A 27,547-nucleotide genomic window follows, 5' to 3' on the forward strand; every position below is an offset into this window, starting at 1 on the left:
TTATGAAAAAATGTGAAAAATTTGATGAACCGGGTTAGCTGTACTCTCGTGGTTTTCTTGTGTGTTGTATATCTGTTGATCAATCCAGCTTCTGAAGTAGGACACTTGAGTGTAAACTCCTGGTAAACCTGGTGTTGCACATCCTATACCCCAGCTGACAACTCCAGCCAGAACTTTGTAGTTACTGATGGAACACACCAATGGTCCTCCGGAATCACCCTGAAAGCACATGATACAAGCATTACGTAAGTCGTCTAATTGAAAGACTGGTATGTCATTGAATTGTCGCTTAGTTGAATTTTAGGACAGAAACCGAGATTTTGAAAGTTGTTCTACCTGTTCCATCATTGGCAATGATACTTTGTACCGGAAAATCAAATTAAATACTTGACAAGAATCTGTAACTATTACAATTCTCTTCCTGAATATTGTACGAGGGATGTTTCCAAAATTCTGGCAATTTCTAAATAATGCTGGACCAACATATTACTGACACTAAGACACATTTTTCCCAGCGATGTTACTCAAAGCCGATCAGTAATTCGACCGTTTCGGAAGTACGGCCGGCCTGTTTCTAAGGTACATAAGCTGCCGGTGGAACATGCTGTAAAATTCGAAAGATGCCATTATATTTTCTTTTTGTGGAAAGAGAGTGTAAAATTTTCGGACAGTTTTAAACGTTTATCTCCAGTGTTTTGGGATTCTGCAGAATTGAAATGTATAGTATCGCTGAGTTGATTGTTTTATGGCCGGTAGTACGAATATAGAAGAGTTCGATGAACGACATAAGTGACTGACTATTTGTGAGGTTAGTGCAAGTGTAGGCAATAGTGTGCGGTAACTTAATGAGAACCTGCACTATCATTTAACATGAGCAAAGTTTCAGCTGGCTGGGAACATCGGGTATTGGGACTAGTACGAAACTGAACAGAATAGAAACTAGTTTCAAGAATTGCAATGTATGACGAGAAATTTGACGTAAGTTAATAAACAGGTGAGGTCTGGATCCCATATTTTAACCCAGCAACAAAAAGGCAAATGCTAGGGGTTTTAGACAGTCTCACAATCTGTTATTTGTTATATATATATATATAATAACTAAGAATTTGGTAGGAGTAATTTGTTACTTGGACGATGTGTTAACATGGGGAAGCACTTTAGAAGAATGTTATCGAAGAACTACTCAGGTTTTGCAAAAATTCAAAGAGTACAGTATTCAGGTTAATAAAGACAAAAGTATTTTCTTTGTACAATCTATTACGTATTTGGGCTATGACATTTCACAATAAAATATTTTACCTGCAAAAGACAAATTGCAGCCAATTTTGGATACAACCCCACCGAAGAACATTATGCAATTGCAGTCGTTCATGGGAATGTTGAATTTCTATGATAGACACTTACCTTCTTTGCCTACAAATATTCCTTCGTTATACGTTGAAGAAAGGTGTACGGTGAAAGTAGTCAAGTAAGCATGAACAAGAATTTCCATTGGCAAAATAACTGTTAAAGGAAGCTAGAATCTTGCTTCCTTTTAAAGATGCTAAATGTTGTTTGTTTTAATGACAGATGTTTCGCCAGATGCCCGAAATAGATGGTTAATTGAAGACTGTTGCTTGTGCTTCAGCTACATTCTCAGTAACAGAAAAGAATTATTCTCAGTTTGAAAGGGAAGCTTTGGCCATAATTTTTGGAGTACGGAAATTTCACAAATTTCTTTTCGCAAGATATTTTAACTGATTCGCAGGCTGTAAAATGGATTTTCGGGTTAAAAGCTGCACCTGATGGTGCTTCTCCGAGAATTCAAAGGTGGTTTTTGTTAACAAATTATGATTATGACATTGTATATAGTAAATCTGTGAAATGCAGATTATTTATCAAGATTCCCTCTGAAAGTCTCTACGGAGGGAGAAAATGTAGCACCTGATTTTATTAGTGAAATCTCGTCCACTATTTTGAAGAAAGAGGAGATAGAGGAAAAATCTAGGAAGGATCCCACTATATTAAAAATTAAAGACTGGATGTTGAGAGGTTGGCCAAAGAAACTGCCTTCTTGTTTTGATTTCAAGGAATACAGGGACATGTTTAAAAAACGTTTTCAATTAGAGCCACAGAAAGTTTTTTTTTTTTTTTTTTTTTTTTTTTTTTTTTTTTTTTTTTTTTTTTGAAAAGAAGAGTATTAATACCTAGAAAGTTGAGAGATCAATACATGAGAAAATTACACCAAGATCATATGGGTGAATATACTACCCTGAAATTAGGATCTGAAGAAGTTTGGTGGCCGGATATGATTAACGATTTACGTGGCTTCTTGCGAAATTGTGAGATTTGTGCAGCTGTGGCTAACAATGTATTAATACCTAAGAGTTAACTATTCTCCTTGGCCTGCTTCTTGTAAACCTTTTGATAGAATGTATATAGGTCATTGTCAGTTATTGGGTTTTCTGTTTCTGATTATAGTAGATACATTTTCACATTGGATTAAAGTGTGGAGAGCAGATTCTACAAATACAGCTACTACCTTAGAGCAGGGATGTGCCGTAAACTATAATTTTACGTCTACGCGATTGTCTACTGTAATCTATACGTAATCTACATTACACCTTTTCCCGTGTAGACTATGTAGACAACCACTATCAAATGTAAGAAAGAATTTCGTTGCTCGTTTGTTCATATTTCCTCATTCAGTTGTTTTGCTTCGGTGCAGCGAAAGATTAGGGAAACGACTAACATATAAAAAGTAGAGGGAATTATCTAATCTGTATGTTTACTCTGCTCTGCACATACCACTTCCTTAGATTTTCCACTTCGAGCACTGCTTTGATAATGAAATTTACAAAACTAATTCTCACCTGTGGGCTTTCAGTCTTGAATCTGCTGAATTTGCCAATTTTTTATTGCATATTTTAAAAAATGCATAATATTTCTCATTTTCCTTCATCAAGACGAAACTAAGTATTCGAAAGTTACTATTCGCTGGTCTAGACATTCTATTTTGTACGCAATTTCGCAAGATAACGACAAAAGAAAGCTCCATTATTGTCCACGACGCCATATTAAATTACGTCTTGTTGACATATTCTACATAGTCTACGTTGTTTACATTGTCTACGGATAGTTGATACGTAAACGTAAACTATCGTTCTTTACGCGTAGACGCACATCTCTGCCTTAGAGTGCTTGGAGGAACTGTTTGAATTAATTGGGTTTCCCAAATTTATAGTAAGTGATAACAGACCATCCTTCAATGGTTAAATATTTAAAGAATATTGTAGAAAGCAAAATATTAAGTTATTAAATACACCACCGTATTCGCCGGAGAGCAATGGAAGTTCAGAAAGAGCAGTGCAGACTTTCAAAAGGTTAAAGAAACTGTATATTCAAAATGGATACAAAGTTAGCAAACAAGTTATGGTCCAGTGGTTAAAGGAAATTAATAATGCTCTGTTACACACTCCTTTGAAAACTATACAATCATCACCTGTTTCGATGATATTTGTTTTCAAACCGACTACTTGGTATAATATAACAGTTCGAAACGAAGAAAGAGACTGTGGTCTAAACAAAGATAAACCAGAAAATAGATATATGGAAGGTAAAAGTATTTGGGTAAGAAACTATAAGACAGATTTTCTTAAATTTATTAAAGGAAATGTTGTTACGTTTTAATTCATTCCGTTTGAAATTACTTCCACATCTCCCTACTCACCTGACATGGGCTTTAAGTGATATGAATTTTTCAGAATTTGAAAGATTGTAAAGTGGTGTAAATAGGTGGATAAAGGTCTATCTGAAGACCTTAAAAAGTTAGTTTCACACTGGGACAAATGCATAGAATTAACTGAACACAGAAGAACAGGAATGTAATATAGACGAAAACTATTAAATAAAAAAGTTAAATTTATAGAACTTTGGAATCGTCCCTCGTAATATTGGATCGGTACTGCAATAAGACAACTAGGCCAGGATTCATTTATATCAATCCATACGACGAATAACCATTAAGAAAAAACAAAAGCAGTTTGTTACAAGACGACTGTTAATTCATTACAAGACATATGCTCGTACAAATTGGCTATTTAGATGCCACATTTTGGATAAGAGGGTCTTCCATATTGATTTTTAAAAAATCATGAGCGAAGTTTGTTAGAAGTTGAGCTAAAGAGCGTAGGACAAACTAAGGATATTATTTTTGACGAAATATTAGGAGAACTTGTATTTCCGTCTATGTGTAAAATGCTTACGTATTAGTTTGTTCCTTGAGTTGATAAAAAATAAAACGTTACTCCAGCAATGTTATATATCTGTATAACATAAATTTAAACCGACTAAAGTTGATAACATCAGTTCTTTAACATGCAATTACCAGAATAAAGAATTAAGTGTATATTCAGTAATGTTTTTTCCTACTTATAGAAGGTGGGTCAAGATAAACAGAAGTCAAAAAAAGTCAAAAGCGTTCCTCTGTCTCTACGGGTGCTACTGGCAATTTTGATCGCCATTTCCACGCACAGGTTGCTTCAATGAAGCATGTTCAATGCGACTTACTGTTACTATCGTCCCATTGAAGTTGGAGTTGAGGAATGTGTTCAGTTGCAGTGAATGGTTCGTGGATTGTGGTGCACGTTGCTCTTCAGTTTGCCTTACAAATAAAAATCTCAACTGGATAGTTAGATCAGGGGACATCGGAGGCCATAGATCTTTAGAGACAGTTATCGTTGTGAAAATAAAGTACACTGCTTCCAATGAGCTGTGCGCTCTGTCCTACTGGAAATACGCGAAACGTTGGCGTCTGGGGTTAAAAGATATCGGCAATATAGCATGCTGAGGTTCACCATAGGTTCATTGATCTGCGTCCGCAATTCAGCATACCAGTTCAATGTTTACAGTAGCATACAGGATAGCTCGAATGATTTTTGATGGAATATTACCGCGTATTTTGCGAATTAATGTAACCATTGAGCCTCGTCCGTCATAAAGTAGAGGTTCAGATCAAGAAAACCACTTTAGATTTCCTGCAGTACTGTACACATCTAGAATCTGCTGTACACGTCGCGGATCTGCTGGTTTTAACTGCTGTAAAGCCGTGATCGCGCTGCATGTTCGGGATATTCTCATCCGCCGTGATAGACTCCTCATGGGCTTGTTGAAGCTTTGCACATCTGTAGGCGAATATAATATTTCTCCACCGTTTCTTTTACAATGCGGGTACTCATCTTGCTTATCAAGCACAAGTGTGGATCCTATTCGCTCGAACTTATATATGGGTTCGTGTATGGATGATTTGGCGGGTGGATCACTGTTGAACTTGGTACGGAATTTTTCTTGTACTCAACTCAGTGATCTGAGCTGTGAGTAATGTTCCTTTCTAATGAGTACTCTGGCCTCCTTCGTCAGCGCCTTTTTATATCTACACTGATGGTTGGATTTACTTTGATTGTTTTTCCTTCACAACAGCAGTCCCTGCTTTCCGTTCAAGGTCGATATTCTTCGTTCATCTCGCTATGTTGAATACGAAATGTTATTGTGTCGTTACCACAAGTAACCAAAGTGATTCCACCAAAAAATCAATAGTTGGTCAATGCTCATTTGGTTACTTGGGGTGTCGAATATAGTAACACTTTTCGGTTCCTCATCTTTTATGTTCGATTCGGTTTATCTTGGCCCACCCTGTACAAGCAATTTCCTTTAGCCTATGGTATAACGAACCAGTGTCAGTAGTGGTATTTGAGACGAAAATTGAATTGAGTGACTGAAATCCTGATCTGCATGTCAGAAGATTGTTTACCACTTCAGCTACCAGTAATGGGCTTGATTTATCAAAGCCTTACTGACCATTCTATTGCTGCCAATTTGTAGAAATAGTCCTATAATAATGGTAGCAGGGACCCGATCTGCCTTTTGCCGTAGTTACTCTACCAATTAATTTGCAAGCTGCAGGATCCGTTACAATTTTGCACTCCCGATCCTAGTTTCAAAATTTTGTTGGGGGTTACATTGGCAGTTAGCTTGATTGGCAAATGCTCGATGAAGCTCCAATTACAACACTTGGGGCCATCGTTGGTAGTTCATCTGCCTACTGTTTCGCCCTGTTGGGTCTACTGTCTGTACTTCTACGGCAGGGAACTTAAAGAAGTCATCAAGAAGAAGGGACAAGGCAAAAATCAAGATTTTCATATTTACATTGACATTAGACCCTCACACAACTTTGCAAAACGGAGGTGATTTGCAACCTGAGTTGATCAATGGTCCCTCTTCCCTGTTCCGGGTCTAATGTTCTCTAACTTCAATCTGTTTTTTCCCTTTGAAGAACAATATTCGGGGATATCGATTTGATGATGTAAACGAGGTGAAAGTGGGTGATGGAGCGCACAGCGCAGTTTTGCCAAACGTGATTTCAGAGTTGAGTTCAAAAATAATGCAAATGCATCGCTATAAATGGGTTATGTTAAAGTAGTATACTTTTCTTTAGCAGGAAACCTTACTCTATCGGCATGCAACATTTTAATGTTTTGAGTAATTAAAAGGAAAAACTAGAAGGTGGGTGTTGCATTACTTTTGGTTTAGCCAAGGGAAAACATTTTCTATAAATTTTATAGATGACAAACGATTCAAAAATACACTTTTTCCCAAAATTTCGTAAGAAATTGAGGAGAAACATTTCCTTAAAAATATACTAATAATAGTAATAACTCTATAATTTTATCTCTAACCTTAAATATGTGTTCTAATTACCAAGCAAGCATCTGCATTTTCTCCTCCTGCACAAAACATTCCTTCATATAAATGTTCCGTCTCAATCGCCTGGGAACAGTAATCAGTTGATACAACAGGTACTGTAGCTGATAAAAGCCGAATCGGTAATTCCGTCTCATCCTCTTGCAGGCGACCCCAGCCACTAATATTACATTCTCCTTTAAAAAAATAAATGAATAAATAAGAATAAGAAAATACTATATTATGCTAGACCGTATTTTGAGCATCTTTGAAGCCAACTGTTAAATGACTGTGTTGTTCATGGTTCCGGGTTCAATTCCTGGAAAGTTATATTAATTAAGAGGTAGAGGACTCCGGTATATAAAATCTGTAATAATGGTGGAGGGAGCCAATGAACTATTCATACATCACTCAGCTGAACCTGAGCCAGCTTCCCAACCTAGCCTTTCGTAAGCTGTGGCATGAAGGACTTTTGGATGGCCCTTTACAACTTTTTTCATAGTTCCATATGAACATATTTTCTCTATTTTGATGTGGGAAATCACCTCTTACGTTTGTCAGTTATAATTCATTTACATCCTTGAGCTCCCTCGTGGCTAAGCGGTTAGCGTACGCGCCTTTGGCGTGGGAGACCCGGGTGCAATTCCCGGCGGGAGCTCATGTGGTTCGGATCCCACGTTAATCAGTAGGTCCACGTCTCATATTGCCTCGCTGCTGAACGGGACGCTAAACTAAAATCACCTCAATAACATCCTTAATATATTAACACACCTCCTGTTTTTGAATTGAAATTGAATTGAAAAAGGATATATTCAAGCGGGCAAGGTTCAGCATATTGCTGCTCTAGCACCGAACTCTTGTCAAGGAAATACATTCACTTATACAAATGGCAGTTATAAAAATACATTCAGTGGTACTTTTAACAAAACACACACACACATATACACACAAGAAAACATACAAACATGAAAACGAACACAAACCGATCTACAGACAAAATACGGTATGCATGTCATTGATAATGCGGGGGGAGGGAGTGATGAAATTTTTCTGCAATGTACGATTATTTAATAGAAAATCAAAGAAAAAATACTAGTTCTTTTTTTTTAAAAATCGCTGAAACAAAACATTAGTAACTATAAAGGTAACCAAAAAAGTTCTGTCGCTTTTTGTGGAGGTCTGTTTTCGATTGGATCTCACACTATGAGTTGAATGCGAATGGAGATAAGGCGAATGCCAATTGTTGGTATGGGTATATCCAACATACTACCTGGTTTGACAGTTCAGTTACATCTTGAACTTGTGTAAGGACAGAGTAAACATGGGATCTCCACAGAGCATCATAAGAGCGTGTATGCTGTACGAGTTTAAACTGGGATCAAACGCCACTTCAGCGGGGCGAAGATATGCCAGGTCTTTGGTGAGGGTGTCGTGACTACGCGGACAGTGCAGTGGTGGTTTAACAAGTATAAGGACGGTGACGAAACACTCGAAGACGCACCATTTACCGGAAGACCAACACATGTACAAAATAAAGATCTTCAGGCAGCAATTGAGGCGAACAGTGGCCAGACATGTGAGGAACAGGAGGCTGCAATTCAGTGTGAGTGGAGAAACCATTCGGCAGCACCTTCATCCAGGCCCGCAACCAGAGCAGGGCTAGGGGGGCCTGGCACCCCTAAACTTTTCGTGGACCTTCCGGACCTTAACACAAAATGCTATTATTAATACACAAAACAAATTTAGCTATTTGTAAGAGAATTTTTAATGACTTGCCCCCCTAACATATTCATGGTCCCTCGCAACCTCTGTGGCTGGTTGCGGGCCTGCCTCCATTAACTTGGGAACCACTACAAGTTGGGTCAATGGGTCCCACATGATTTGACACATGATTTGACTTCGAGCCAGAGGGCAACGCTAGCGGACTCCTGTGTTTCTTTGCTGTCTCGTCTGAAGAAGAAGCCATTTCTGCACAAGGTGTTGACATGTGATGACAGGGTCCTGTACGAAGCTCTACGGCGTCATCATCATTAGTTAGCGTCACATGAACCTGTTCCAAAGCAGCCGAAACCAGCACTGCACCAGAAGAAGGTCCTCCTCTGTGTTTGGTGGACTGCTTGCGACATCGTGCATCGGGAACTGCTACCAGCTGGTCAGAGCATCAATGCAACTGCATACTGTCGGCAGTTGATCCGTGTTCAAGAAAAACTCAAAATTCTGGAGCCAGAACTTCTGAATCGCAAAGGGCTCTTCCCATCACAGGACTAGCTAAGCTCCATATAGCTAGAATGACCCGGGACACCATTCTACGCCTTGGATGGGAAACATTATTGCATCCGCCATTCTCCCCGGACATTGCACCGTTCGGCTTTCGCCTGGTCTATTCCTTGGACAATCAGTTTAGGGGACACCAGTTCAAATCCCTAGTAGAGGTTCAAAACGTACTATCTTCTTCGCATCACGGCCCACCAAGTTCTTCCGCGATGTAATCCGTTGCCTTCTAGGACGTTGGCAGAAAGTCTTCGATGCTGACGGGGGACTCTTTTTGATCTTCCGTGTGCGTGGGTTTTCTCGGGGTTCTTCCGTTTCCTCCCACTTTCTTCATTCCACCATTCCTCATCATCACCGTCTCCTTTAGCCTAACCGGCATAACCGTGGGACGTAAAACTTAAAAATTTCATTTTTTCATTTTTTCTTTTTGATCTTCTAGATACGTCTTAGGTGATATATCGATGTTCAAAGGTAGTGGATGAAAAAACGATAGAACTTTCTTGGTTACCTTTATACAAACTCCTTCCTTACTATTAATATCTTTTGGAACACCTCGCTGCTGAAAAAAACTCATGTTTTCCAGAACCGTTTTGTGGAAAAATTGGTAGGAGTTCATCCGAACGTAAACTTCGGCATCACAAGCTCTGTTGATATTTTGTTTCTATCATCTGATCACAAAAGTTTCATTACACTAAACACTCGTTCGGTAGTGCATTACTGATTGATATACCGAGCATATATTGTATTCTTTCAGCGAAGTTTGATGTGTCTGCATTTTCGAAAAACGTACTCCATAATGGAAATTCATGGAGTAAAAATGGAAATCAATATTTTAGTTTTATAGAAGAAAATGTTCATTTCACACACGTGATTTTTTTTTTTAATCCGCTTGTGTAAATTGTCCAGACAAGCTGGAAAAGAGTAGCGTTGTCTACTTATTTGAATTGTGTTTTTTTATATCCATTGTGTAACTTCCGTGTCACATAAGCTTGTGTATGCAATAAATTGTAACAAACTGTAAGAACGTCCTAGTTACATTATGCTGAAGAACGTATTTCTTTCAACTGGACATTTTTCTGCATACGTCTAGATTTTGGATTCGAGACAACACAAGTAATACTTTTCCACGTTTCAGTAATATGTCTTCCGCGATACTCGTATATAAACTGAAGACTTACTAGTTCCATAGATTCCGTATCTAGTATAGTCACCCGTAACTAGCAGACCAACATCTTAACTTTTCAGAGATAAATAGCCGAGTCCCCCAACCATTCCATTTTGAATATGTTGCAAATCCAATGCAAATAAACAATGTATTTTCTATTTTATATTTACACTACTTGGCATCCAAGCAGTCCAATTAATTACATATACTTTAATATTTAAGCCCGTAGATTTAGTTTTTTTGGCCAGTAGACCCGTATAATGTATTTCAAACCTGGGGACTTCCAGTGGCGTCCGGTTATCCTGCAACCCTCACATTAAAAAACATTTGGTCGCCTCTACTGTGCAAGTTACCCACTACTTTTACTTCAAATTGACAAACTAAACTAGTTCCTCTTGCTTGCTCACCTTCGGGAGTGAAATCCTTTGGTGGTAGATTTATAGGCTCTGCTCCAGTAGCAGAAGAGTCCCTGTAATTACTTACAGCTGACTTTGATAGCTTTAATAATGCCAAATCATTTTGTTTGGTTTGTCTAAAAAAAAAAAAAAGAAAAGAAATAAATATACAAGAATACATGCTAGTTAATAAAATAAAAAAAAGTCAATTGTAGTGTTCCCACAAGTCTAGGGTTGCCATTCGTCCCAGAAAATCCAGGATCGTCATGGAATCGAGATCTGCCTCCCGGCGTCCTGAAAATATTTCTCGGGATGCTTAAACGTCCTGGATTTCAGCAAAGAAGAAAGGAAGGGAATAGGATTATAGTTTGCTTTCGTCACAAAATTAGGTATATAATTATTCTCTTCAACTTCTGAGTATGGCAATTCAAAAGTTGAAAAAAAGCAGACATGCGAGTTACTGAGTTGTTAGTTTGTTTAAAACAACAAGAATAAAGTAAAAATTCAACGATGGAAGTTCTTTGAACATAAACGACGCTAGAAAATGAAATGAAATCTTTGAGTTTTACGTCCCGCGGTTATGCCGGTTAGGCTAAAGGAGATGGTGATGATGAGTAATGAGTGAAATGGTGGAATGAGGAAAGTGGGAGGAAACGGGAGAACCCCGAGAAAACCCACGCGCACGGTGTTTGTCCACCACAAAGTTCATTTGGCGGGGGCTGCGATCGAACCCGGAACCCCAAGCACCAGAGGTGAACGCTCTACCACTGAGCCACCGCGGTCCCCCTAAACTGGATGTGTCAAATTGAATTGTTTCTTCCTTATATGTGCGTGTGTCTTCTTGCCTCAATGCATATAAATATCTTGTTTTGAACATGGGCAGATTTAGGGGTTGTTTGCTGTGGGGGATGGATCTTCCAGAGGTTTGGAATACCCCTCAGTCGAGTGGTGGGACCGGGAGTTTTCCCGCAGGAAATTGTTAATATAAATACTCGGTTATTGAGCATTTTGGTGTATAATTCTCTATAATACAACATAAAGGGATTTTTAATTTTATACAGAAAGTTGTTGGCGGGGAACCAAAGTTTCTCCATGTCCTCTACCCGGTAAATGAAGAGAAGTTATCCAATGATTTTCAGTCTTTATGTAAATTGAAATGTAATCTTTTAGGCAACATACTCTCACTGTATTTCAACATTAGAAACCCGGTATGTCGAGTCAAAATTGTAATAAAACATACCGCCGCTGCTTTTTCCCCACTTCGAACACAGAGCGCTGTCTTCTGTAAAACACTAGTTCGTCAGGAAATCGTAATACCAAATGGTTTTAACAAAAGCAACTACTTTGTTCGTTTGTCATTAATCCTTGGCTTTTATCATTCATTTTGGTCCTTAGCTTAAAATGCGTGCAAGAATCATGAGATGTCGTTTTCAACAGTAACTGATACTCCATAGTATAATAATAAAAAAAAGACAAAAATTACTCATCATAATTAGCACTTCTTATTTCTTCAACTGGTATCAACTCCTGGTTTTCTAAGAGATCCAGTTCTCCAGCCATGACTGCCAACTCTGTTGGATTTCTGGAGTAGAGAAACAAAGAGGAATAATTAGGAACAAAAAGTAAAGTGCAGTGCTAATGCGATAAGAATGTAGCCAAGATATATATGGATTAGTACTTCATTTGTCTAGCAATGCTAATTAAACATAAACAGAAAAACTACAAGACACTTTGGACGAGAAATTCTATTAGCACAGGATTTTACAACTTCCCGAAGAATAATGTCATTCTCTAATAATAATAATAATAATAATAATAATAATAATAATAATAATAATAATAATAATAATAATAATAATAATAATAATAATAATAAAAGCCCCATAAAATTTTATATTAGTTATTTCTTTGGTTTGATTCAGCCTTTAAATTTTTTTTATAGGTGATAGCAAGATATGTTTTATAATAAAACCATTTCTTTATAATAAATTGCATTAAATTAGTATATATACGTGGAGTGTACTATGATGATTTACACATTTTTCAGACATATTCATACAGGTTACACAGCAACTAATGGATCCATCTTCTCAATATAGTCTCCTTTTATCTTCAACTTTTTCCACCGGTGTATCAGCTTCACAGGACTCTCAATTGTTTGAACTCTAACGCACCCATGTTTGGACAGCGTGTTCAAGTTCATGAGTAGCTTCAAACTGACAACCACGAATTTTTTTTTTTCTTTCTTTCATTTTACCGAACAGGTGGTAATCGCTGGGAGCCAAGTATAGGGAGTAGGGACCGTTGGTAGCACTGAAAACCTTAGTTGATCAATGGTAGCAGTGGTTTTCCGACTGATGTGAGGACGTGCATTATCATGTTGCGGAAGCACTCCTTTTCCCCCATTTTCCTGGCCGCTTCCTTGGAACAGCACTACGCGACGTAAGAGTCTGAGGGTCTCCACATACACTGCAGTGTTAACCGTGTCTACACCTTACAGCTATTCGATCAGGATAATGTTTTTAGCGTCCCAGAACACTGTAGTCATGCGCTTCCCAGCTGAATGTGTTGTTCGAAATTTCTTTGGCGGTAGACTATTGTGATGTTTCCACAGCACTGATCGCTGCTTCGATATCGGCTCATGATAATGGAACCAGGTTTCATCACCAGTCACAAGCCTAGACATGAAATCTTCGAGATCATGATCATGACGTTGCAAAAGTTCCTTGCATACGTCCACACGATATTATTATTGATCTGCAAACAAGAATTTTGGAACCCATCTTGCATTGATCTTCCCAAACTGAATTGTTGTGCACGATGCGTTGCAGGGTGTTTCTGTATACTTCTCTGGCAGCCTCCATTTCAGAATTTTTTTTTTAATGGTCTTTTCTACCATGGCGATATCGCTGGTGTTGTCACTGTCACTAATATATTCAGAAGTGCTCTTCCTTTTCGTCGAGGTTCTACCCACTTTCCAACCTTCTACTCAGTTATACACTGTTTTCCGCTATTGCGTATATTCTCCACACACTGCCACAAATCGCCCATGGAGTTCAGCAGCGACCATGCCCTCTTTCCAGAGAACCCACGAAGCCTAGCACTGTTTTCCATAATCACTTTCCATGTTGTCCGTTAGTAACATTCATCGGGGATTAAAGAAATTGACCTCACAGGGCGCTGCTCTCATCTTCATTTCCAATGACTCTCCCAAATGGTAGATGAAGATCCTAGGTGCATTTGGAAGCCTTCCTATCTTCAATGATCCACTACATCTGGAACGAGAGAAGAAAGTGTAAATCATTATAGTATGCCCCTACTAGCCTTTGGCCCAGATCCCCACATCAGCTTGATCTACAGCTTCACACCTCATATTTCAGCCTTTGCTTCCGTTCTTCGCACGGCAAGAATAATTACCATCCCTATTTCCCTCCTTTCTCATTGAAATTCCAAAAATCCTTGTTTAATTGTACCTTACGTCATAAATCCTATGCAATGTCAAAATTTCTATTGACCTGGGTGTTTATTAGTCAGTCAGTAATCTTAAAGGATTTCGGGATATGGCCATTCTATTATACAAATTGTAACCTCACCCTTTTTCTTCCCAATCTTTCTCTTCCCTTCCAAAGAAAACATCAAAAAGCAATGAGACGCGTGTCTAACTACTTTAAATGAGAAGTCCAAATGCCGAACTTTATGTTTCTAACGTTAAGAGTTTTCGAGATATGGGGCATCCTATTATGAAAATTATAATCCCTACCCCATTTCTTTCTTGCCCCTCCCTTTTTTCTTCCTAGGGCATATATTTAAGAAAAATACGCTGAAACATGTATCTAGTTATTTTCAATGAGAAGTCCATATGCCAAATATTATGTCTCTAACTTTCAGAGATTCCGAGATACAGACATTTTAAGATAAGAATTGTCGTACATCTTTCCTCCCTTTGCCGTCCAATTTCCAAAAAGCCTTCCTTAGTGGTACCGTAAGTCGCAAATGCTACACAATGTCAAAATTTTAAGTTTCTGGCTTAATCGATTTGTCTGGTTGTTGATCAGTCGCTCACTCAGGACTTTTATTTAGTTTGTGTATTTTTTTTTTTAATTCAGGTATTTAATTCAATAATTCGTGTAATTTTCTACTGGAAGGCAGGAGCGGATCCAGGACGGACTTCTGGGGGGATTGTAATACTGCTACTTAGAGCTACTTTTAAGAGCTCAAAACTCTGGGATGAGTTTTATTTATATATATATATATTTAAAAAAAACTTTCTTCTTCTGGGGGGGGGCTATCACCCCGATCGCCTCCCCCTGGATCCGCCACTGCTGGAAGAAGATGAAATTTTCACAGTTTTAACGTCAAATTTGGCATTCTTATTAATAAATGTCTCAATTTTTTTCAAATTTCAAAAGTAAATAAGCGAAAATACTGTTTAGCCCCCTTTTGGGGATGTAAATACAGTTCATTTTTCTTATGGGAGATTCAATGTTCATTTTGGAAGCAGCTTTCTTCAATAATTACTGGTAAAGATTTTGGGGCAAATTAGTATTATTCGTTACAAAATAAAATAACATTCATCCGCAATACTAGTACAGTCGGATCGAACTTTATTTTGGGCAAGGCTCCCCTTCGGGGCCAAGAGGTATAAAAAGGTGGTGTGTGGAGAGTAATCAAACTCCCAAATTTTATTTTGGGAATGCCAGTGAGAGTCACAAATGTCACAGAATTAATGCTCCGATGTTCTTTGCATGTACCAGTGACTGATATGGGGCTACAGCCCCCTTCCAAAAAAAACACAAAAAAATCCAAAAAATTAACAGGAACATAACCAGAAGTTTCTTTTCAATTAATGTGAAATTTATGAAAAAGGAATGTGTTCTTCAAATCTGAAATATTATTGTGAGAACAGGGGAGACAGGGCGCGGAAGGTAATTTGGTGGCTTTGGAGGGCACAGGGAAGGAGCGATAAAAATTCCAAATTTTATTTTAGAGTGCCAATGGGTATCAAATTAATCGCAAGACGCACCGAATTAATGCTCCGTTGCCACTTCCATATATCAGTGACTGATATGGGGATACAGCCCCCTTCGAAAAAAAAAAAACAGAAATTCATGATGAATGTCCTTGCGCAAGGACCCACTGTCAGAAGCTAAATATTTTTCATTATTAAAGTGAAATTTGGCATTATTGTAGAAAAATGTTCGTTTAGAAAAATCTGAAGCGATGTCCATGTGTCGATCTCTTTTAGGGGAGCGAATTCAAAATTCCATTTGCTTAATTGGAGTTTCAATATGAAATGTGGGAATTTGTGTTCTCTAATTATTTATGAGAATTTTGCAGTAAATTAACATTTCAAGAATGTTTCATCTCTGATCTTAACTCCTTATTACAACTCGAAGTTATAGATCTACTGCGTCTTAATTTCAGGATTGTGTTCGAATAGTTTGGAAGTGTACTTAGTTTCACAATACAAAAAACAACTCACTTATTTCTTACCAGGTACATTCGCGAAGTGTCCCCTCAAGATTCGTGTAAAATTGATTCAAATGCAAATTACTCCGCGGCCTAATATGTATTGTACTAATTTTAGCGGCCCATACCGGTAATTTGCATATTTATGGGCCTTGATATATCCGGAATTCAATCATATACTACTAGAAGACTAGGACACAAAATAGCTTTTAGTTCCTTTAGATGTAACTGCACATGAATGTGGACATAGAGTAAGGTGACCGATGATGGTCACTCTACCTATGATGGCCACCCTTTGATATTTTCGCATAGACACAACAGGTGGCAGTAGTAATGCAGTGTGGAAGAAGGAAGTGACACGCGCAAAAGGCTGTCAAATTGGCGGGAAATTCTGGTTAGTAGTATTAGAGTAACTGAGTTATGAAGTGCCATTAGGTACATTTTTCGGGTACGTTGTAAAATGAGACATGAATTCATTGCGTGGTTTTAGGCGTAATTTGTGTTACACACTATTCTCCCATTTGTGTCATTCTTGCTGTTACCAGAGGTTCAATGTCGACTTAGAGTGGTGTACAGGAAGTCATGTGTGTGCAGCCGGTGACGTCAAATGAGAGGGAGATTCTAGTATCCATATGATGGTCACAGTGAGAGGTTCGTATGAAGATCACCATGGCCAACGTGTTGCAATGCAAGTGGTGATTTCATAAAACCGTTTGTTATATTTAGGGGTAAGAGAAGAAGACCTGAATTCGAAAGGGGGTTTCCCCCTGGGACTGTTATTGAATATTCAGAAAGTGGATACACAAACGCTGCATTATTCCTCGCGTGGATACAATTCTTTCGTTCCAAGTGTACTCCTGGGCCAGTTCTTCTTCTTCTTGATGGACACATTGCTCATATCAACCATCTTGAAACGCTAGAATTTGTTGCAGAAAATTAAATACATCTTCGCTGTTTACCTCCCCACACCACACACTGGCTTCAGCCATTAGATAAGGCTGTGTTTAAGTCATTGAAATGTCACTACAATGCAGCCACAAACAACTGGATAAGACACAACCCTGGGGTGAACTTTTCTAAAAGAGATTTTGGCAGTATATTTTTTTGAAGCTTGGTTGAAGGCTGCGAGAATCAGAATGCTGTGAATGGTTTTACGTGATGTGGAATTTTTCCTGTAATGCAAAGCAAAATTCCGGACCATGCCTTTGTCGCAGACTTCGCTGGTGAACTATCCTCAGATTGCGCTGCACATGAAGAAAGATTTTCTGAGGCTCCTACAGCTAGTTCCCATCATGAAGTTGCTGAAGCGTGTTCAAGTGCAAGTGACAGTATTAACCCTTGTTCTCCTATCTCGTATGAACCTGACCAAGTTGTTAATTCCCCGTTAGGTAATGACAAGCACATAAGCTTTTCTACGTTGTCTCCTGTTCCATTGATGAAGACACAAAGCATGGCAAGAAACAAACGTATGCAACCGCATAAATTCAATCCTGTTTTTCCAAATAAACCGCAAACGCTTCGCGAGAAGCAACTTAAAGGAGATCGCAAAGGCACACGTAACATAGGCAGTGGCGATCCTGCTCCTCAAGCTACTACGGACAACGTGAAACAAACAATTCCGCAAACCCGTGGTGTTATATCTAGTTATTTTGCTCGTACCACTGGTAAGAAATTTCCTGCTAGAAAAAAATTGAAGTTTTCAAATGATGACTCTGATCTTTGTGTGTCTTGTGGCAAAAATTACTACGAGAAAAGTGCTGTGAACAAAGTTGATTGGATTCAGTGTGTTTTGTGTAATCTCTGGGCCCACGAAACATGCGCACAGTCATATGGTGTGCTGACGAAAACAAAATATTTTTGCGGAAGATGTTTTGATGTGGAATAAACTAGCCATAAGATATTTTGGCATCCAGGAGAAAGAGTGGAATGTTGAAAAATGTTATGTTTAATTACAATTATCTTTAAACTGTCAAATAATACAAATGGGATTATGCACGCGTAAACTCGAAATGTTAATGTTACACTTTAACTTAGAACAAGACATTTAAGTTTCTCATGAGTTTTCAAGTAGGATGCACTAGCACTACTCACTGCTTTTCAACTAGCAGCTGCATAATTCAACTATTTAAAATGTAATCTCTTTAATGTGGCTTCAAATATTAGACTACAAATATCACTGTATTTTTAATATCTTATATATTATATTGTGTTGCCAAACATACATGTGACTATTTGTTTTTAACACATTTAAGACTATTCTTCTTTGAATGACCATCATAGGCGATGAGGGTGACCATCATTGGGTATAGTATTCCTATGTTGGTCTTTTTGAACACTTTCACATTTCCGCTTTGTTCTCCATATATACTACAGGATGATTCATTGTTTATCTGATAATAGTAAGAGGACAGAGCAATGGTTGAAACCCATCCAGCATGATAGTTTTCTCTTCAGCTATTTTGAAATTACAAGGAAAAGTTGTTAGGGGTGGCCATCATCGGTCACCTTACTCTATGCAAAACAAATTGTATCAAGTACTGCTTCTCTGACACATGTTACCCACCCCGGCCACAATCTTGGATTCAACTTTCGTTCTTTCAAATGGGAATAGGTGCAAGTAGTACATCAAATTCATGTGCAATTTTCTCGAAAATTTATTGATGTAATTAGTTTTACCGTAGCTTGTACCGTTTGCAAGGTACTGCATATGACCACATTCATGTCCAGTTAGTTAGGGATGCAAATAAGCAACAAAATTTTACCAGTCCAAGGAAAAAGCTACAACCCCACATCCCACAACATAAATCATTTACTTACCTTCGGTATTTTAATAGTGATATTAAAAACTCGCCCTCACCGATAAACCATTCGCCCCAGGCGACTGGGCGAGTACTTATTTGCATCCCTGAGTTATATCTTTAAAAAAAAAAAAAAAAAAAAAAAAGCAATTTTGTGTCCGAACGTTATAGTAGTGTATGATTGAATTCCAGATATATATATGAAGGCTCATAAATACGAAAATTACCAGCATGGGCCGCTAAAATTAGTGCAATACACATTGAGCCGCGGAGTATTTTGCATTTGAATCAAATTTACACGAATCCCGAGAGGATACTTCGCGAATGTACCTAATTAGACAAAATCTATTCCTCTGTTTTTCTTCGCAAGCTTTGACCTGTACATTGCATGTTATTGAACGTTGTATACTTTCAGGAAATTATTAAAACTGTTCTTTTCCTACCATAGTGCAAAATTTAATACTACTATTAGATATACTTGATATTGAACTTAGATAAACTCTTCGTATAAGTGTATGTGACAACTCTAAAATAATTCTACGAATATTTTCCTGAAAAGAAGGTCTCTGAATACACATTACATCCCTTCAAATGAAAGAGACTTAAAGTTTTATTAGTGGTGTACCACACGAACCTTCCGCTAAATTTCTGTTAATGATCTATATTTTATATTTTTTGAGTCTGTTTACATAGCAACGTATGCAAGAATATAATAAGGAAATTCCCTAATATTCTTCTTTAAATATATTTGAGATTCATTTCACACCATTTTTGGAATAATACAATTTGGATGGGATGACATATTGAATCTCGAAATACCAGTTGCATGTTATCCTGTGCTTGTACTTGAGCACTTACAAACTTCCTGATTTTTATTATTTTATTTTATTAGACATGCTTACCTTGACCACAGAGGTATCATTCAGTATAAAAGAAATCTTATGTAGGGGAGACCGGGATATTCACGAACACTTAAGCTTTGATTATAAATAACTCTTTCGTTTTTGAGGATAAAATTAACATTTTGTGTGTGTGTGTGTGTGTGTATAGAAAGCTAGGAGTTTTTCCTGTTTACTAAAGTGCAGACGAAAGTCAAAATTAACATTTTTCAACAAATCAGTGAGATGTTTTAAAAATGTACGTATGTTCGGGATTGCCCCAGTGTGGTCGGGGTAATCCCAAACATACTGTATACTCTAAACTCTCCTTTACGAAACAAGCGAAATGCATTAAAATACATTAAAAATATACAGTAATTTAATATTTAAATCTTTAATAAGAATTATAATCACAGACAACTAATAAATATAGCAAACTATTCTAATTAATAAAGCTAATAATGCTTATTACCAAGACATGATCTATTTCCCAAACCAATTTCATTAACTTATTACTTACTTTTCAATAATAAAAAATAAGTATTAAATTTTTTTTGAAAATTTTATTTCACACCATGATGCAATCCCGAACACTCCGGGGTAATGGCGAACATTATGTCAGGCTTTTCCGCATGAGACAGCATTTTATTGTTTAAGTTGAAACTAATTGTTGACTGCATATAGGCTGGTAAGATTACAAAGAACTAATGCTCAAGTATAGGGGAATATATAGCCTCAACGGTAACAATATAGATAAAAGCCAACTTACTTTGCCCATATTGTTGAATCAACGTTATAAGTGAATCGATAAAATCAAAAATAAAAAAAGTCTTCTTCCTGGCAATCCTCTCAACTGAAAGTCATCAAATTTATGCTACACTTTTTCAGGTCTCACAGCTAGCGTGCAGCAAGATCATTTGTTTTCTAACAAGCTTCCCTAGGCGTAAACTTGAGTGTTCGGCATTACCTTGGTGTTCGCGGATACCCCGGTTTCCCCTACTCTTACTTGTCCAAAGTGCAGTGAGCGGCCGTAATAACCCATCGTGCATCTACCAAAGCTCCTCCACAAATGTGGTTAAAATTTCCAGTCTTTTCATCTCGCAGCTGAAGTGAAATTTGCCATCGATATTCACCTTCAAATAAAAAAAAAAAAAAAAAAAAATCATAGTCACAACTAATTTAAACTTGGTGTGCATAGAACAATTATTTTATATATATTAGGCTTGTAGAAAAATCTCCAATAACTTAATTTTCACTTCACAAAATTTTCTTTCCGAATTTCAAATCAAAATTGAAGTTTTAAGAAGCCTTAAAGAAATCAAAACTCAGTTTAGTGTACGCAGCACGGCATAGAGTGCAAAAACATTGCAAATTTTATAATGGGACAATATGAGAAACCGTTATTCATTGCCGATTTTCTTAGGTACCTTACGTTCATGTCATTGGGCTGATTCCAATGTATGATGCAAATAATGTCCTCTGTAAATAATAGTTACAAACAAGATTGGTAACCATTCTCGTTCGCGCACAAATAATATTGCAAAAGGAAAAAAAAATATTTTTGAGTGCTGTTTCCACGTTATCTCTATATTTCGGTATTTGGTGATTGGTACGTCAGTTACACGCAGTGGCGTATTTAGAATTTTATTTCCGGGGGTATGCACAACACGGAGAAACAGGGGGAGTTTGAGAAGTAAACATATTTTAATTTATGCATAAATTGAAGTTTTAATGGCAAGAATTGTAGACTGGTGAATCGTATGTGATATGATACAAAAATTTAACAGTGAATCTAACATTTTATTCTATTCATAGAAGGAAAAGGAAGCATCCTCTTGGCCTACCTAATTTCCCGGGCTACTTATTCCCTCTCTTGATTTTCTTTAATTCAAACATTTACCCTTCTTTATATCTAAACAATGTTAGGGTAAAGACATACCAAAGATACTTCGCGATCGAGGTCGATGTTTAAGTCGCGGTCGCTACCTCGATAATGGCACAAACACATGGATTCAAATGTTTGAGCGCATGTCGGAGATGTACGCTACATCGCGACCTAGAGGTCGACCGCGATGGTGAATTAGTGGTCGCGATTATAAACAACCGAGTTTGTTTTTATATCGATGTTCAGTGGAAACATCGCTCTGGCTCGTGTTCTCATTAGTTCTCCCTGAAGCGCTGCACGAAATAAAATCTTCATTTGTTCAGATTTTCATCTGCAGAGGATTATGTGTATCTATGCTCAAGAGATTTTGCTGCACTTTAAATTGATTATAAAAGACATATTAGTAGAACTAATGAAGAATGTGCCAGCAATATGGGATAAGAGGCACATACAACCTCATAATAGGCACGTTTTAAATAGAGAATGGAAGAAAATAGCAACTCAAATGAAAATTTCAGATAAGTTATTCATATTTATTTGAGAATTATACTGTAGCTTATTATTATATAAGGCAGTGGCAGTTACAGGGAGGAGGCTTTTGGGCTGAAGTTCCTAAATTCCGGAATTTCTAGAAAAAAAGAAGAAGAAGCTAGTGTTAATCATATCTATGTTTAGGGTCTACACGCCCTCCGACGAATTTCGAGATTTAAAAAAAAAATCTTCTAAATTCGTTACTGATATAAGGTAAAGAAATACCTGTAAAGACAGGCACGTATCCACAGGAAAGCAACGGCTCATAATGGAATTGCAGTGACAAAACTTCATTTAATGAAGTTAATACTTCCTCCGGCTCGAAACCTGAAGACATACCTGTTTTTTTTTAAATTATTATTATTATTTTACTTGGAAATGATTTTTCACCTGAGTGCTGAAAGAGGGCATTTCTTCACAGAAAATTGAAAAAATGTAAGTCTTTGATTTATTGATAGATATGGACAAAAGATGAGACTCAAATATTTTTGGGAAACAACAGACGAGATTTCGGCATTTCTCATGTCTCGTCTCGCGTCCATCTCTATTTGGTCCTTTCAATTTCAAAATGTGGTTTCGTAATGATTTTTATACACTGACGAAATAATTTCACACGCGTCACAGTAATGTTTCTCTTCAAACTGAGTACTTACAGCGAGGATGCGACCTCTTCGCTATATGCTACCTTCATCTATCTAGACCTAGACATCGAGGTAGCAACCGCAACTTAAACCTCGACCTCGACCTTCGGTATGTTTTTACCCTATATATTAGTTTGCTATAACTAAAGTCCCATTTTGTTGACATCCCTGCAAGTTGGTGTGAAACACCAGTTTCGCACATCAGCTCCTCCTAGTTTTGGTGTTGCTGACGACGCCGACTTAAATCACAACTAACAATGGTCGAAAGTATGATAGGAGAAAAGAAAGAAAGTAACAACTAAGAAAAAGAAACAGAAGAGTAAAATGGATAAAAGAAAGAAAAAGGAATGCAGTTTTTACATGGAATGAAATTTGACAATTACATTATTATTTCTGAACAAATAATATAAGAAAATGGAAACTCAATGAAATTCTTAGAAATGGTAAGAAGGATTATTGTTGTACGTGAAATGCGAAAAACTAACAAATTTATTCTGGGAGGCTTGAGCCTGATAGCCCCTAAATACGCCACTGGTTACACGTCATTTTATTTTCTTCTCGCTGACTTAACCATCTTTTAATTGACACCACGAAATCTGGGAAAGCGGAGAACCTATCCTTGATTAGGATATTAGGGCCAAATTTGAAATGCACACCATTATCTCGTCAGTTCTATAATGCGTTTTATAATTTATCTTTTTTACCAATTATGACTTGTCATCAATTACATAATTCAATTTTATGACATTCATTCACCACATTAGTAGGCAGATTTCTGCCACGAACCGAAATTTGCTAGGAAAAATCGCTAGTGAGTGATCTCATACTACATGCATAAAGTGCAGTTATTTTTATTTTGCTACAAAGTCATGTAAGCACAAACGAGAAGGTCACCATTGTGGTTTGCAACCATTACTTGCAGAGATGATGATGGTACACTACTGTATATGTTGGAATCAGCTCCCTAGTATGAGCATAAGACACCTAAACAAACGGCACAAAAGAGTTAACCTAATAGAAAATATCGCGATTTGCATTTTTCCTTGCAATGTCATTTGTGCCAAAGGAAAAAGGTCACCATTCTGGTTTGTAACTATTATTTATAGAGGTTATTAATGTGCATCATACATTGGAATCAGTTCCCTGGCATGAACGTAATATACTTAACAGAATTTGACTTCTCATATAGTACCTCATTATAAAATTTGCAATGTTCTTGCTCTGTACGTCTTGTAATCCGGAAATTTCTAGTTTTTCCGAAGTTGTCTCCAAACCTAAATTATTGCACCCAATTCTGGAAATAATTCCAAATTTAATTCCCTGCCAAAAACGGTCAAGGGGTCCTTTAATCCTTTTAGGATTTTTCGTAACTTTTTTTTTTTTTTAATCATGGTATAATATCGTTTTTCACCGCTTATTTAGCTTCTACAACAGGTATTTAGGCCGGGTTTTTTTATTGGTCAAGTCAAGGATGGACCAAAGAACACCACAGATGCGATTTGGAAATGATGGTCAAGTTGGCGGCGCCAAGTAGAGACGGAGGAGCGTGACTTTTCTTATTTTTTCTTAAGGCAAATTTCATTTTTTTTTTCACGCCTTTGTTTTCAAGATATCAGATTGAAACTTTGTGTACGGATTGTGCGTACCTTTGGGTATTTCTTACAATTTTTTGATATCCCTACGTGAAACCATAACCGGACCAGAGGAGTGCAAGTTTTCCGAGGGGATGATTATGATATGGGCATGTGAGTGATACCGTTAGAAAGGGCTCGTTGTACTGAAGAAAATGGCGTTTGAACCTGACTCTAGGTTAAATAGTAACGACGCAGTACATTTTTGAATATATATATATTATACAAGATCGAAATTTTGCATACGTATTGTGTACATAACAACGTATTTTTAAAGATAAATTCAGATTCCTACGTGAACCCAGGCCCAGGTCAGAGAAGAGAGAAATTTGAAAAAAAAAATCAAAAAATGTCCCGGTTTTCCCGATTTTCCCATTTCTGGTGTACGGAAAGCAGATGGCATCGTTTCAAAGTTTGCTCTATTCTGAAGTGAACGAGGTATAAACCATGATCCTGTGATAAATAGTAAGGAAGCAGTAACTGTTTGAGTGAAAGTCTAAAATTTACCTCAAAAAGTGGAAATTCTAAAAGGGTTAATCTACAATTTAAATTTAATTTACAGGCCATGTATTAATTTTACATACCTAAACCACTTAATTTTATCCAATATTAAATCTTTGATCTGATTCACAAGAAAACGAACATTTATATTTTTAGATTGCTGTAAAATATGACAATTGGACGTTATTAAAATTTACCTCAAACTTCTAACTGTTCCAAATTCAATTTTAAAACAGTGTGTTTTATACAATAAATACTTCGAAATCTACTGTAAAGTCCTACCTTCTTGAACTGGTTCTCCCCCAACGATACGATCTTGTCTATCAAGTAATTTAAACTCCGTGTATTCCACCCAAGAAAACAACAATATTAAAATACCAATATTACCATAAGCCATGACTGAGCGAAGCTGTGGTGGAATTACAAAAAACTGAAAAGGACAAATACAAACTGACTTTCCTGTCAAAGTTGATGGACAGTCATTGTAGGATGACGGTACGTCTTTTTCAAACAGAAATTGCATCTGTTGACACACTTGAGTACACAAAATAATCAAACTTCTGGGAAAACACAGTAACAAATACATAAAGAAAAATTATAAGTCATGTTTTCTGTTTAATGACTTGTCATAACTATATTTTATGTTGTTATCTATTGGCTCATAAATTACAAGCAGTTTCAAAATGTATTACGTACCTTTTCATAAATCAATTTTATCTCCCAGATAGTTTGATCTGATCAAATGTTTCAAAAATATTTTGATTCAGGCATGCTATAAATGAATGAATGTCTTTTCATTTCATAATTTTGGTATAAGGCTACAGCGCGTTTCCCAACCGGTGTGCCGCGGCACACTGGTGTGCCGTGAATGGGCCGCTGGTGTGCCGCGAGGAAATCAAAACAAAATTATTAATTCTATAGCAATCAAATTGGAAAACGTAGGGGAAAATGTATATTTGTATTGAACATTACTATGAATATACAATTTTAAGTTTCATGCCGTGTTACTTTTCTATACACTTGTGATGTTCAAAAAGTATTTGTCATTGTTATGGCCATTATTGCTTCTTTATTGTTGCAGACTATTTCGTAACTTGAAAATTTAAAATATCATTCAATCCTTTCGACAAATTACCTACATTTATGTTTTAAAAGTAAATGAGATATGTTTGTTCGTTATTTAGTGATCTTCCTTCGTAGTAAAAGGTTGGATACAGTTTTCGAAAAAGAAAGCGTATTTTTAAAAACCTGAGTCCAATATTTCATTGCAATTGTTTTCTGTTATTAAATTAGAATGAAAAATAAACATAGTGATTTATCATGGGGAAAACGAGTGATCGAGCTTTCTTCTCTGTGCGAAGGAGATCAGTAATCAAAGATAAAATACCACTGTGTTTTATATTTACATGTAATAGTATCTATAAGTGTGCCGCGAGAATCCAAGTTACATCCGTAGTGTGCCGCAAGCTGAAAAAGGTTGAAAATCGCTGGGCTACAGGAAAAAGTGAATAAATGATTGATAAAATGGTGAGGTAAAATAAAGCTCTTACTAATAGGATACAGTAGTGCTGCCAAGGGCGAGACTGACTATTAGTGCTTTCAAACGGGTCGGGTTGTCAGGTCAGGCTACTCGGGTCGGGTTGTCGGGTCGGGTCAGTCAGGTCAGCTCGAGTCGGGTTTTCGGGTCGGGTAAATCGTGTAAGCCCGGGTCGGGTTATTCGGGTCGGGTCGGGTCAGCTCGGGTCGGGTTATCGGGTCAAGTCACTCGGATCGGGTTGTCGGGTCAGTTCACTTTGGTCAACTAAGCTTAGGTTGAGCTTAAACTCGGCTGGAGTCGAAAGCTGCTGTTTTTCACTAGCTGCCTAATTAAAAATAGCAATTTTCAATTGATTTTATAGAAACCATAAATCTATTTTGAACACTCGCAGCTAGTGTTTTTTTTTTATGGTAAATGCTTATTTTTGTACTTGTGTGTACTTTAATTTTTAAATGTGGAAGATTGATTTTACCAATCGACTATAATATTAATATCTACGCCAATATGGAGTCTGGATTTAGAACAAAACTAGTTGTTGTTTAAGCAAGGCCAAAAGTAAAGATTGGATATGGACGACCAAGCAAGCAGGGCCGCGGTGGCTCAGTGGTAGGGAATTTATCTCTGGTGTATGGTGTCCATGGTTCAATCCCAGCTTGTGCTAAGTGGGCTTTGTGGTGGAGAAACGCTGTGTAGTGGGTTTTCTCGGGGTTCTCCTGTTTCCTCCCACTTTCTTCATTCCACCATTTCATTCATTTCTCGTGGTCACCATATCCCTTAGCCTCGGTGCAGAATCGAGGGACCTTAAACTGAATATTTAATTTTATTTCACCAAGCCCAAGAACATCGATACAAGAACAAGATAAAGATTGGATATACAAGACGAAGTCCATAGTAATCTTGCTCTTGGCCTTGTTTTGGTGATCACCAAGTAGTGATGAGCATATTTTCTTGCTTTCCGTATAGTATGAAAGACCATAATCAAAATCACACTTGGTCTTCATTTGTACCGATCAGGCGAGCATTCTTGGCTCTCGTATAGCATGAAAGACCACCAAGACTACGAAATACATGACCAAGACTTGACTGTGCAAGACAAAGAATAAGATGCAGTATTGATGACCAAGACCC

The 27,547-nt window shown here is 37.3% G+C and overlaps 1 protein-coding gene across 1 annotated transcript; it reads right to left on the reverse strand.

Moving 5' to 3' along the window:
- On the reverse strand, positions 1-25,307 carry LOC145660841 (trypsin-1-like). Its single transcript, XM_081726264.1, has 6 exons — positions 25,165-25,307; positions 20,700-20,826; positions 12,032-12,130; positions 10,561-10,685; positions 6,736-6,914; positions 1-219 (listed from the first exon to the last, which is right to left on the reverse strand). Exons 1-6 carry the CDS (start codon positions 25,277-25,279, stop codon positions 1-3), a joined length of 864 nt encoding a protein of 287 aa, XP_081582390.1. The 5' UTR covers positions 25,280-25,307.
- Positions 25,308-27,547: the final 2,240 nt, after the last annotated feature.

The sequence above is a fragment of the Thermobia domestica genome, chromosome 9 (assembly GCF_964235325.1).
Source record: "Thermobia domestica chromosome 9, izTheDome1.hap1.1, whole genome shotgun sequence".
In the NCBI taxonomy this organism is placed as follows: Eukaryota; Metazoa; Arthropoda; class Insecta; order Zygentoma; family Lepismatidae; genus Thermobia; species Thermobia domestica.